Source organism: Trichechus manatus, unplaced genomic scaffold (assembly GCF_000243295.1).
Source record: "Trichechus manatus latirostris isolate Lorelei unplaced genomic scaffold, TriManLat1.0 scaffold00148, whole genome shotgun sequence".
NCBI classification, from domain to species: domain Eukaryota; kingdom Metazoa; phylum Chordata; class Mammalia; order Sirenia; family Trichechidae; genus Trichechus; species Trichechus manatus.
This window is the reverse complement of record NW_004444084.1, coordinates 1,987,341-2,001,618: the sequence shown is the minus strand read 5'-3', so window position 1 is coordinate 2,001,618 and position 14,278 is coordinate 1,987,341. Positions and strand designations below refer to the sequence as shown.

Genomic DNA, 14,278 nt, shown 5'->3' with positions numbered 1-14,278 from the left:
GTGATTTGGACATTGTTTGAGCAGCATATTATGGATGAACGTCCTTTCAGGCATTCACTTTCAGAATAAGGAGATTTTGTCCATATTAAAAATTTCCTGGAGCAAATAACCTCCTCATACAATTAGTTTATCTAAGATTTCAACAAATTCTTCTGCTGCCTTAGCATCAGCACTTGCAAACTCAGCACTCACTTTCACACATGCAGCGAAAAACATTTGAAGCACTTGAACCACCTAGAGCTAGCACTAAACTGGATATCATAGTTCGATCCTACTTTTTCTTTAAGCATCTCAAACAAGCTTTGTGTCTTAGTCGTGATCGTCAACATGCTGAGAGGGATTTGCTTTTGCGTTTTGTCCTCAATCCACGTCATTAGCAGTTTCTCCATATCTGATATAGGTCTCTCTCACATTTTTGTTAGCCTTGCAACTTTCAGTGGAGCCAATCCTTTAATAGCTTGGAGAATTTTTTCTTTGTTTTTGAGGACTGTCGTGATTGCCAAGTGCAATATGCCTAAATCCACTATGTCCTGTTCTCCGATTGGGATTTCTGAACTCTATTACAACCTTATGGGACCATGGACTTATATGAGGTCAGACGTTGCTAGAATGAACATTATGTGGTACGTGACTGTATATAGAAAACATCTTTGTTTTATTCCCTCCCTTATTCCATTACTTACTATAAAATACAAGATGTAAACCAGGCTAGTGCATTTTATTTTCGGTTGTACGCATGTTAGTTTTATCATGTTAGGCCCAAGCATGACTTTATAATTTTTATTTAGAGCTTATGTATGGTTTAAGGAGATGTATGCAGGTACCAAGTTGACAAGGGGAGGACTATGATGGTTAAGGTTATGTGTCAGCTTGGCTAGGCCATGATTCTCAGTGGTTTCCTAGATATCATGTAATCATCTTTCATTTTGTGATCTGATATAAGCAACCAATCAGTTAAAAAGTCAATCAGTTGAAAGCCAGTCAGTTTCCTTGGGGATGTTGCCTGTATCCAATATATATATGGATGTTCTGGCAAAGGTCGCTCTCTCCTGATCCTGCATCCTACTTGTCATCCTCTGACCTCTGGTTCTTGGACATAAACCAGCAACCTGAGGCCTGACCTACAGATCTTGGGATTCATCAGCTCCTGCAATCCTGTGAACCAGCAGCCTTCTGCTTGACCTGCCAATTTTGGATTCATCAGCCTCTGCAACCATGTGAGTCAGAAGCTTCCAGCCTGACGCCTGATCCACAGATATGGGACTTGCCAGCCTCCACAACTGCTTGAGCCATTTCTTTGAGATAAATCTCTCTCTCTCTCTCTCTCTCTCTCTGTGTGTGTGTGTGTGTGTGTGTCTGTGTGTGTCTGTGTGTATATGTATATATATGTATATGTGCTTCACTGGTTTTGCTTCTGTAGAGAACCCAGCCTAAGACAGATGACTTGACCCTACTCCTCGCAAAGAAAACCATAGAATTGTGCTAAAGGAGCACATACTTGAGAGAAGGTATCTAAACCATGAGGGACTGAGAACTCCATCCTCATGTAAACTATTTCTGATCTTATTTCCTCTAATAGATTTTCAGCTCATTCTGCTAGTCAGAAATAATCATCTGAGCTGAAACAGACTTGACCATTTCTTGGGTCGCAAGTACATCATCAACGGTCTGTAAATAAATTGAAAGCTTAGAAGCATTCCACAAACCCATATATTAGTGGGAACTCTACAATGTATTAGGAGCCCTGGTGGTGCAATGGTTAAGCACTCAGCTGCTAATAAAGGTCATTGGTTCAAACTCACCAGCCACTCCATGGGACAAAAGACCTAGAGATATGCTCCCATAAAGATTACAGTCTAGGAAACCCTATGGGGCTGTTATACTCTGTCATATAGAGTCACTATGACTAGAACTGACTCGAAGGCACAAAACAACTGCAATGTATACAACAGAGAAAATTAACACAAGAGTGGCCAGCTACCAGCACTTGCTTTTTCACAGTAAATGTATGAGGTGGTGTTATGGATTGAATTATGTCCCCCCAAAGTATGCACCAACTTGGCTAGGCCATGATTCCCAATATTGTGTGATTGTCCATTTTTCGATCTGATGTGATTATCCTATGTGTTGTAAATCGTAACCTCCATGATGTTAAGGAGGCAAGATTAGGTTACATCTTTAGCCACTCTTTTGAGATAGAGAATCAAGCAAAGAGGAGAGGTACCTCATGCCACCAAGAAAGAAGTACCAGGAGCAGAGCATGTCCTTTGGACCCAGGTTCCCTGTACTGAGAAGCTCCTAGACCAGGAGAAGATCTATGACAAGGGCCTTCCCAGAGAGACTTCCCCTGGAGCTGGTGCTCTGAATTTTGAACTTCCAGCCTCCTAAACTGTGAGAACAACCTCTGGTGGCATAGTGGTTAAGAGTTCAGCTGCTGACGAAAAGGTTGTCAGTTCGAATCCACCAGGTGTTCCTTCGAAACCCCATAGGGTAGTTCTACTCCGTCCTATAGGGTCGCTATGGGTCAGAATCAACTTCATGGCAATGTTTGGTTTTGTTTTTAAACTGTGAGAGTGTAAATTCTGTTTGTTAAGGTCACTTGTGATATTTCTCAAGTGGTGCCACTAATATTTCCTCCTAAATCTAAGGAGACTTAGATTTGGAAACTTAGATTTAATCACTTGATCAGGTCGCACTGCAACTGCATGACCCACATTGTGAGACTTGAGCTGAGATCAAATTTTCCCAGAGTGAGAAGTTCCCATTTTATCCCTTCTCCAGATTTGAAGTCATACACTGTAGGTCATACACCTTTTGGTGTCTTGTGCAGTCTGGAGAATGCTTTCTTGACTTGAGCCCAAGGATATAGGTACCTTAGAGAAGTGACTAAAACAAATCTAATCTTGTTCTTCTCCTAGTTACCATGTCTATTCACCTCTTGGTACAGTAACAGAGAGACTTCTTTTATTTAAGAGTCTTTCCAAAGTTGTTTTCAAAATACACATTCTGATATTCAAGAAGAACTTTCTTAAAAATCACTTTCTTTCAAAGTTTTTATTTGATCAAAAACATATATGTATATACTTTATAATTTTAAGAAAGTCCCAACACTGACAACAGAAATTAGTTACATTATTACAATTTAAATAGTTTACTTACATAATTGTCATTTTTAAAGTTCTAAGTATATTCTGTTTTTACTCTTAAAGAATTAAAATGGTATACTTGCTGAAATATTTACTGGTCATAGAAATTATTTTTTAATTGTAGGTAGCAGAGAGATAACTAGTCCAATGGTTAACTAGTCCAAGGAACCAACTTATAAAGCATTCTGTAAAAGTATTCTCTCACTCTTTGAAGGTTTCTATTTTCAAACTCAGTCAAGTAAAAACTGACAATGAAATGACCATATCCTAAGGGTTTTCAAAACTGAAAATACTTATTTTTATAATTATGTATCTATGACCTAGATTTTACCTTTTTTATGAAACATATCACTGAGTGCATAGCAAGTATGCAATAAATACTTATTAACCTGAAGTGAATTGACAAGCATCATTGATTATACCATTTCTAACAACCAAACCCACTATTGCTTTTTAGTCTATTGGTGACAAGATCAGACTGAATGTCATATTCAAGTTGGTTAGATCCTTGGAAGAAATAGTAGTATCCTAAAATAAAAACAAAATCCAATCATTCCTTTGTATTTCCTTAAAAAAAAAAAAAAAGATAACAAATCTGTGTTTTTATAGTATATCTAGATTAAACAAGGTCTGACTTGAGAACATAAACGTTGGGGGTCCTTGGCTGGGTCTCCTATCTACTGCCAGTCATTTCATTTAAATAATTTTATTAATTTATTTGGGAGGATTGTCTTGTCTTCAAAGGTAACCATTAAGATGCAAATGTTTTGGAAAAGTCACACTCCAAGTTGAAGACTCAGGGTAGGAGAGAGGAGACTGGGCCCAGGAAGGGCAAACAGATGGAAGCGAAAAGACACTGGGGAGAAATAAAAAATCTTGGCCCAGTCAACAGTTTTGCTTAGATTGACCTTGCTTAAAGACATTTTAACACAAACTCAAACTCTCTCATCCCACCCTTAGCCCCAGTTCATGACGGCCTATGAAGGGTTGAAGGGGCTGAAAGGAAGGTGCAGAAAACGAGGTATAAGAGACTTTGTAGACTCCAGATTGCCTGTCTCAGTTGCCCATATGCTCATTCCCATACACTGTGCAACTGGGTGTGGTTGGAGGAAATTCCAGAGACTCAGACACATGGTTGCAACAATCACCTAGGAATAAGAAGCCATTGCCTCTACTAGCCATTTCCTCATTCTTCTAGTTCACCTATTCTGAGCCAAGTATGTATTTCCATACATGTCATAATCTACTTACTTTTAGAAAAGAAGACTGCATCGATTTTAGGCCCAATTCCTTGGAAGTTCTTTGTTATCAGTTTGGGATAACTGTGGTCCATAGATTGTCTCCTCTCATCTTACCTCAGCAAAGAAATAGCAACCAGGAACTTGATCAGAAAATACGTTTCACAACATGAATCTTCCAACCCCAAAACCCACCTTTCTCGTGGAAGTCTCTTCCTGCAGGGGTCTAGACAGCACCCATAAGAAAACCAATGATCTAAAATGGTTCACTGACTATTCCAAGTCCTTATAAGACTTGAAAACTAGGCTTCCTGACTTCTAGTTAAGCACTTCCCCACTACCCCACAATGCTTTCTTCAGTGCACAGTCCTGATTTAATTGGAACCTGGTATCGAAGTTGATTTGCCTACAACACAGGCTCTCACTGAACAATTATTTAGCTGCCTGTCCTAACCTTTTCAAAATTTCCTATTGACACAAAAACAACCACTTTTCTCAGAGGATAATAGAAGAACAGGCAAGGGTTTAACATCCATGGAGCCAAAGGGTTTTAAACATTCATGTTAGAGAGAAATTGAAAATCAATCTTTTATCAATTCCAGGCTTTATAGTCAGGCTTCAGTTTCTTTCCTAAATTCTCTTTTACCAGGAAGGAAGAATTTTGTTTCTTTCCAGACTTCAAAGTGACAACTGAATCCAAAAGTATAAAGAACTAGGCTGGCAATAACTGTTCCAGTCCTCTGTTCTCTTCATCCCTTTCTTCCCAGGAAGGTCAAAACTCTTTGGGAACTTGCACAGAAAGTCATTTCATGCCTATTTCACAAGTCTTAGGAGTCAAATTACCAACTTTTAAAGCTCACCTCCAATACTGATTATCTACAAAGAAGTAAGTTTTTATAGATAAATGGGTTAAAAACAGCTGCATCAATTTTTTTCACAGAGTCAGGGAAGCCCAGAACATGTATGCTCCTGGGATAATTTGGCTGTGGTCTTAAATGGCTGATTAGCCAGTACTTGTTATCTGTAAAGAAAAAGAAAAAGGGTGCATTGGAATTACACAAAAGGTAACAGAAATGCTGACTCAGCACAACCTCATTTTCTGCCCCCCACCCCATAGTTCTAAAAAAATCTTGCTTGTTTTGTTAGTACTTTTAAGATCTTGCGCTACTTTTCAATCTATTGACTGAGGGTTAAACTAATTTGCACTGGTGGCATTACCATTACTATTTTCACACCAGAGAAACACGAGAATTTTTTTATGACTATATGAAAGAATAGAAATTGGCATCAATTCCATTCTTTTAATGCATTGTAAACTGGAAAATCTGGGATAATTAATGGGCTATAAGTATATAAATTGATAAAAGTTGTTCTTAAAAACAGTCTATCCAGGTGAACATAATTAATGCCATGGGATTATATACTTAAAAATAGTTAAAAGTGGTTAAATTTTGTGTCATATGCATTTTATCATAATGAAAACATTTTTTAAATGATCTTTTATGGTTCCATGTTTTTTTCTCACAAATATTACCATCTTTTCACAAACTAGACTAAGTTTCTGAGAGTTATGTATTACCTAGATATTTAGGCTATTTTGGCTTATAGTTCAGAGCCACCATTACTAACATTGGAAATGCTTTTCTGGGCTATGTCTACATAAAGTTGTTATTGTGTGCCATCAAGTCGATTCGTGTTCTCTTCTTTGAAGTAGATTCAGTGACAAAATGAAACACTGTAATTACCTTTAAAAAGAAAAACTTGATTTCTGGCTCTAATTTCATAAGCGGCTTGAATGACAGATGGCAACGTTGGCCAGAAGGAAGAAATTAGATTAAAACTGCTCCTTGGTAACTCAGGAAACTTCCACCAGAAGAACCTGATATGAAGAACAAATTAACACAGGTTAAAAATCATTGTAGAGTCAAGAATTGTGAAATGTTTGTGTAAGAAGGATCTGTGAAAAAAATGACTTATGTTTCTTTCCATTATCTTCACAGTCTGTTGCATAGATGTCTTCTTGCAAATTCTCAGGGTAGGAGCACCACAGGGAAAGGCTCTTAATCAATTATTTTTGATAGCAATGATTTGAACTGGCAACCCGGTATATGGAAACACTTGCTATATGGAAACACCCTGGTGCTTGGAATCAGAGGATCTAACTTCTTGTCTGGCCCCAATATCAATTCACTGGTTCTGTAACCTAAAGGAATTCACCTAACCCATAGTGTCTCAGTTTTATAATGTCAAAAATGGGGAAAATATTTATTTTAACCAATAAAAAGTGGGAAAATGTGAGCTCTGCAGATTTCTAAGAAATCACCATTTCCAACTTGTTTATTTCTCCACATACATTTCTCAAAAGCACATGAAACCTCAGTCTCAACACAAAAATTAATTAATCTTCTCTACTCCTCCCACAAATACCTGCTTTTATCTGTGTTCCAATACAGAAACCATAAGTCATCCTGAATATCTAAAAGTAGTTTCTTTTTTAGGAACTGTCATTGCCATACTTCACCATTTTTATCTATGATGGCAATAGCCTGACTTCTCTGCTTCCTCTCTTCTTTCCACAACCCAAAATCCTACCTCAAATCCATCTTCTTCACACACCGGTTTTCTAGCAAAAACACAAATCTATAATCAAGCAGTTTTCTTGCTTCAAAATCTTTAATACCTCTCCACTGACTGCAATATCGACTCCAAGTCTCTGCTTACAAAATCTACTTTATTTTCCACTATTCTTTAACAACAACAACAAAAATCTAAGGAAAGAGCTTATAATATTGATTAGATTTGAAAACAATCCTACCTGTCTTTAAACAAAAGGATTCTATTTCCGATTGTAGTGACAGCATCAAAACTCAAGTTGGGGTCACAGATATTTGGGTTTGTACCATCAGGAGGTGGCATGGATTGGTACTTTTCTGGACCTCCTGAAAATACATTTCAAGAAATATTGGAAAACATCTGCATTTTAGATCTTATGATCTAAACATTACAATGTTTTTGTTGAAGAATGTACAAAAAGCAACTTGAATTTTCTGTAACATCCACAGAAGGTCTACAATAAAAATCTTTTTTTTCATAAAGCTGTAATTTCATGCAGAAGAAAATCTGCCCAGTCTTCAGTTTTCCTGTTCCGATTAGATTTTCTGTGCACTTTTTCCAATAGGGCAATGGTATGTTCAATAGAAAACCACCAGAGTTGAGGCCTGAAGACTCAGGTTCTACCTTGGGCTCAAACATTAACTGTATGACTTTAGGAAAACTACTAGATCTTGTCCTCTGTAAAATGGACATTTATACTACTTACCTCACAGTGTTCTCACAAGGCTCAAGTGAAAAGACAGCTGTATGCAAACGGAGATATTAGATTGCTCCTAAGAGTATCTTCATATAGCAAAATGATAAAGAAATTCAACTCACCATAAAGGGACTGAATGCCACGTATGTCATCAGTAGAGAGGTGAAATGTGTTGGTGTTGACATAACTGTAGGTGGGAAACATTATGGACTTTGGATCATTGGAATGTTGAAGACCCAAGGAATGACCAGTCTCATGAACAGCAACAAGAAACAAGTTTATGCCTAAAAGGAAACCAACGAAAAGGAGGAAAAATCAGTGAGATACTTTGGCATCTAGGAGATAATAAGATGAGACACTGACACCTTGAAAAATGAGTAACTTTGGGAATATTTTACTTGTTTCCCCACTATCCTAAGCAGGGTTTCTTCCCCTCAAAACTATTGACATTTCAGGTCATATAATTCTTTTCTCAGTGGCTGTCCTGTGCATTATACGATGTTTTGAAATTTGCAGTAGCAACCTTCCCTCCAATTTTGACAATCATCTCTAGACATTGCCAAATATCCCCTTGGGGTCAAAAATCACCTTCAGGTTAAGAACAATTGCACTAGCAGACAAAATATATTGTGTTGTGAATATTTCTAGAATCTCATACCTATGTTCAATGGTTTTCATTGCTTTTAAATCATTCCTAACTCCCATGCCTCCCTTCTGCTTTTACCCTTTCAGGCTTCAGTGGATTCAGAAAACCTTTAGTAATCATCCTTTGCTCTTCATAAACCCAAATAAAATTAAGTTCCAAAGGTCAAATCAATGCAGCTCCTTTATCTTCCCTCAATTTAAAACTGATTAAAATCATTTCTATCCTAAGACACCCCTCTGACTTGGAACTGCAGCCATTCCTGGAAACCACCTTCCAGCCAAACAATAGACAGGTCTATACAAGACCAACATTTGCTCAAAAATAAAGATGAGGAGGCAGAAAAGGATAGGAAAACCAAATGAAAGGAAATGGAGGATCCAGGGAGGAAATGGGGAGGGTTGACACAGTGTGGGGATTGCAACCAATGTCATGGAAACCTTTGTGTACAATTTGTTAAATGGGAAACTAATTTGCTCTGTAAACTTTCACCTAGAACACAATAACGCTAATGCTATTCCAGACACTGTGAGTCACTGAGTAACATAACACATTATGCCTAATCCTTGCAACTGAAAGGGAGCCATCATGCTTGAGTCAAGATTCAAATCCTAATTTCTTGGCTCTAAACATACTTTTACCATATATGATTCTAAATGAAATCAAAGAGATTATGCTTACAATTTAAACATATTTAGATTACCAAGGTTAGTTTTCCCTGCTCCTTTTTCCTGTATGCCCTAGAGAATGCACCTTGGTAGATAAGAGATACTGGCATGTTCCTTCTCTCAAATTTCTCAATTTCATAAGAGCTGAGCAATTTCTGACTGACATTTATTTGTGGTCTAGTCTGACACCTTCATTTTTCTCTCTCTCTCTCTTTTTTTTTTTTTTTCCTTTTTCCATGGCTGAGCTGAAGCTCAGAAGAACTATGACTTGTCCAGAGTCACATACTACTTAGCTACAAAGCTTAGCCTTGAAATATTTTCTAATATCAGATTGTGAACATAGAGCCCATACTTGTTTTTTGGGAAGTGTCTAGAAACATACCCTACAAGTATCCCCTACCAAAACACAGGGGTCAACAGCAGGAGCTTCATTTCATCTCTCCACTCTGCATAAGGCTAGCTGGGAATAACAGTAAACAAAGCCTTTTACAATTTGGCCTACACCTACATTTACTCTACTCTCCTAATACTTTGTACAAACCATACCCCTGGTCCTCATCTCAAAATATTGAATTTCTGTTTCCCCACTAGATGGGTGCTCAAGGGCCAGACTGTGTCTTTTTTTATCTCTATCCAAACACACCCACTGCCCAACACCATCATAAAAACTCGGAAAGCATTGAGATAATTGTTCATTTAATTTATTGGAGACTGTGGGTCAAAAAATTAGTCTGAGAATAAGTATTTTAAATTAGAATTTTTTATGAATAATTTACCTTTCTGAAAGCAGAGAATTGGCCAATTAAAAATAAGGCAACACAAACAGGTGGAAAGTATACATTAGACTAGGAGCATGGCCCCAGCTTTTCCACAAGGAAAATCTGCTCTTCGTCCTCTATACGTGAAGTTCTGGATTAAATGATCTAAGGTCCTTTAGGATTCCAAAACATTAATTCTGCAGAGGCTAACCAGCACAAGTCTCCCTTTTCATCAGATGAAGAGATTGCAAATAACCCCAAATAACCTTGGATAACAACATCTGGCTGCATTTGAGTTCAGCAGGGATTCATTTCTATATGATTTTGTGGTCTTTTGATAATGGCAAAGTCCTCTTCTCATCAAGAATTTTATAAGGCTCAGGCCATGTTTCAGACTAAGGCAAGCTTTTTGGTTGGACTTTAAGTATCTATAAAAATGTTCACACCCAATGTGTGCCATATCAGCTAGAGGGGGAGATGCTGAGTAGAGCATATTCTTGATGATTTTCCCTCCATTTACTTTCCACATAAGTGAAAGTCATATAATCTAGAATTTCCAATAGAAAGATTAGGAAGTTTTGACGTGATGGTTTGAACTTTCCTATAGTTAGTGATTTCCCAAACAGGGGATGTGAGTTTACACCATCCCCTAACTGTCTCTATAATAACTTCGGTTGTGTCACAATGAATCTAAGAAATTGTTAGCATATTGTGAATCATGCAGAAGACAGACCACTTACCCTAGTGTGGCTGGCACACACAGAACCAGCACGCTTTTGAGTTTATGGATTGCATTGGCAACACTGATCACCTAAATCACAACTTTTACCTTTCCATGATATGGTTCTTAAGGTTCCCAAATTCATACTAATGAACTAGCACACCCTCATAAATCTTAGAACTGGTCTTAAACATAACTTAGTCTAATATCTTCAATTTATAATGGGTAAATTGAGACACAGACATATGAAGTGTATTTTATTTAATGGCAAAGTTAGAATCCGAACAAGTTTTCTCTGTCCTACAATCTTTTCTCAGAATGTAGCCTTGCAGAACCAGGACATAATTTAGAATTTGTTTTAAAGTAATATTTTGCCTACCTTTGTAGCTTTTAGTCCAGAATTCATCCTCATCAAAATGTACATCTCCTCCAATACCAGGTCCAGGTGCAAAAGCATGGGCTATGTCTCCACCTCTACCATTAAACAGATAGGGGTCTCCATGAGCTTTTAAAAAAAGCAAGAAAATTAGTCCTATATCTGTTATAGGTCATGCCAAATGACACAGATTAAGCAAGTCCAAGTTCTCTACCTCCATGTGCAAAAGACATCATAATCTCAGCCTTGCCTTCATAAATCTGTCTGAATTTCAAGGGTGTCACATCACTCCATACTTGAAAAGCTTTCTGGATGGCATAGTTGACATCCTCGCGCACCATGTCAGGAGTGAAATTCTGGATTCTTTATTGGCAAGAGAAAAATATATGGAAATCATATGTTAATATATTATAGCAATGCTTCATTTCTGCTAGCATTATTGGAGGATGAATTATTTCATAAATCAAGAGTCCAAATAAGAAAAACCTGCTTCATTAAATTAGCATTTTTCCATGGACACCTTTCTTAAAATCTAATTTAATGTTTTTTTATTTATGAATTACAGGTCATCATTGTGAAGGGTTTCCATAGAAACTTATGCTCCTTCATCCCTGCTCCCAAACTTTTGCTTTTATCCACTATGAATATTTCTCATCTCTTATTTACAGTAAATTAAGCTTCATTTTCCTTTTATTGGCTGCTTTTCTACCCTGCTCTCGACTAGCAAGCTATATCTTCCTTGAGTGAACAATTCTCCCTTATATAATGAACTTTACCATCCCTGGGTGATGGAAATGGTTAATGGACTCAGCTGCTAACCAAAAGACTGGAGATTCAATTCCACCCTGGGGCGTCTCAGAAGAAACGCCTGGTGATCTACTTCCGAAACCGTATAGAGGACAGTTCTATTCTGATATACATGGAGTTTTTTCTCTGGTGTTATAATTGGGGAGGGAGGATTCTTATCTACTGCCAGATTTAGGGTTATATCTAACATGGTCAGAAAAGTAGAAAAATACATGGCTACAATATTACTCGTGGGGATATGATGTTTCTTCCATACTGGCCTCCCTGTCATTGTACTGTAATGACGAACATCAGGCATGCCACACCAAGAGGTGTGCATCATCTCCAGAGTGGATGTATCCAGTTGCCTGGTCATGTTTAGCCCCAAGAACTGCTGCATTTCCTGGATTTTATTCTCCATGAAGTTCTCAGTGAATTTCATTTTTATCATTGGAGTTTTTTCCATATGGAAGTCATAAAAGGTTTCCAAGTATTTCTGTATTACATAACCATACAGGTAGATGTTTCTGTTGGAGCCCACGTGAGCTCTGCATTACTCAAATAACTGATGATTTAAACCGGGCATTTTGGACATCTTAATCACAAAACTGCCACTCTGTTAGATTTGGACCATTAACTATAACGAAAATAAATTTTAACATTCTGTGCTATCAGAGATGTGTCAAATTATCATTACCAAGATTAATTCCTGAAAACCCACTGGAAGCACCTTTATGTCTCTACCTCCTTGAACTTGTTTCTACTCTTTAAAACCTATTTCATCATCTAGCATATCATGACATTCAGTAAGGAGCAAACTCTTTATTGTCGGGATGCATCAATTATTAAGCTGGGATGAAAATTCCTTGCCTTAAACCCAAAGCGCAACACTATGGGCAATTATGACAAATTCAAACTTAAAGTAGTCTTAGAAAATGGAGAGATTATAACTAGGGAAATCAATTTTCTTAAATCCTAATGCAATTTTTTAAAATCCTAATAGGGTCACTATGAGTCAGAATTGGCTTGACTGCAATGGGTTTGGTTTTTCAGGTATAATGCATTTTTTTAAATGCTTGTGAAGAAATATCTGGGATGAAGGCAACCTGAAGTGGTTAAATTAATCAAGCCATTGTTCCAATCTCCAGTTAACTTGCTTTCCTTTTTGGAATGTAAAGTTAATACTAAAAACAGCCTCCTGCATCAGTTTTCAGCTAGTACCTTTCAAAATAAAACAGGCCAATGCAATAAGTATCACAAATAAAATATTATAGTGTCAATACCTACTTCAGCAAACATCAACTCATTTTCTTCCAGGTTTTCAACAGGGAACAGAGGAACAGCTCCAGAAGCAGTGGCTTGCAGGACTGGAATCAATAGGAGAAACTTCATTCTCAAGTTCTGAAGGACTTAACCCAGTTTGATCCGATCCTTTTCGGCTCAAGTTCCTTAAACGTGCCTTTTTTTTATAGCCCTTAGACCACGTTCTATGAATATGAAATCCTTTGAAGGACTTGGTTGATGCCATCCTTTGATTTATCTCAAGAAAATGCAAACACAAGCAAGACCTTATTCTAGGATCAACAATGGGTCAATTAGCATCTAACTCCTCACTCAGACAACTCAGTATATTTTAAGAGGCTACTATCTTCAAAATGATAAATAAGCTCCTACCTCCACCCATACTCAAAAAAAAAAGAAAAAAAAAAGCCATTGTAAGAAAAATACAGGAGTCCCTGTATGGTAAAAATGGTTAATGAGCTCGGCTGCTAATCAAAATGTTGGAGGTTCGAGACTACTCAGAGACATCTGAGAAGAAAGACTTGGTGATCTAGTTCTGAAAAATCAGCCACTAAAAGTCCTATGGAGCACAGTTCTACTCTGACACACATAGGGTCACCATGAGTCAGGGTCAGCTTGATGACAACTGGTTTTATTTTGTTTTGTTTTTAAACCCCTAAAATATAAAATAACTTAAAACTATATTTATAGAAAGCTCAATATTCTCAATTTTCACTATCACTTTCCTTTATCTTGATTATAGATGAAATCATTTTTTTAAAGTAAATTTTAAAAGAGGTTCCAAACCAAAACCCGAAGACTTCAAGTCGATTCCAACTCATAAGGACCCTATAGGACAGCCAAGCTCTTAACTACTGCGCCACCCGGGCTCCTAAAAGAGGTTACATAAAAAATTTAAAAATCCATTTACCAAAATAGCCAAATCCCCTCCAAGCTGAATCTAGCTCCCTAGAGAACTGTGTTTTAGAGAACTCATATTTAGCAATGAAAAGTTCCTAACATCATGACAGTTTGATGTTTGTTCTATGTGTTGTACAGCTCTTCAGCCACCTGAGCAGAAGCACAGTCCTAATTGCTAAGTTGATTGGGGATTCCAGAGGCAAACTTTCCCTATCTCCCAAATCATCTGGAGTTGGCAGCATGAGGGCCAACACTTCTCAACGTTGGGAGATAGGACAAGTTTACCTCTGGAAACTCTACCTTCCTATCAGCTCAGCTTCCTTTCCCCTTGACCTAACTGTTCCATTTCCACAGAATCTGCCTTTCAATCAGTACAGAATGTTTAAAAACAGAAAACTCAGAGTCGAGGAATAAAACTCCAAAGGTAGAA

The 14,278-nt window shown here is 37.5% G+C and overlaps 1 protein-coding gene across 1 annotated transcript; it reads right to left on the bottom strand.

Annotated features, from left to right (window-relative positions):
* Positions 1-3,360: 3,360 nt before the first annotated feature.
* On the bottom strand, positions 3,361-13,038 carry MMP12 (matrix metallopeptidase 12). The gene is given in 11 exon segments (XM_004391369.2): positions 3,361-3,674; positions 4,380-4,501; positions 5,245-5,279; positions 5,281-5,405; positions 6,130-6,263; positions 7,200-7,323; positions 7,817-7,978; positions 10,864-10,989; positions 11,075-11,216; positions 11,888-12,142; positions 12,934-13,038. Coding segments are annotated over 11 exon segments (1,431 nt in total). The 3' UTR covers positions 3,361-3,573.
* Positions 13,039-14,278: the final 1,240 nt, after the last annotated feature.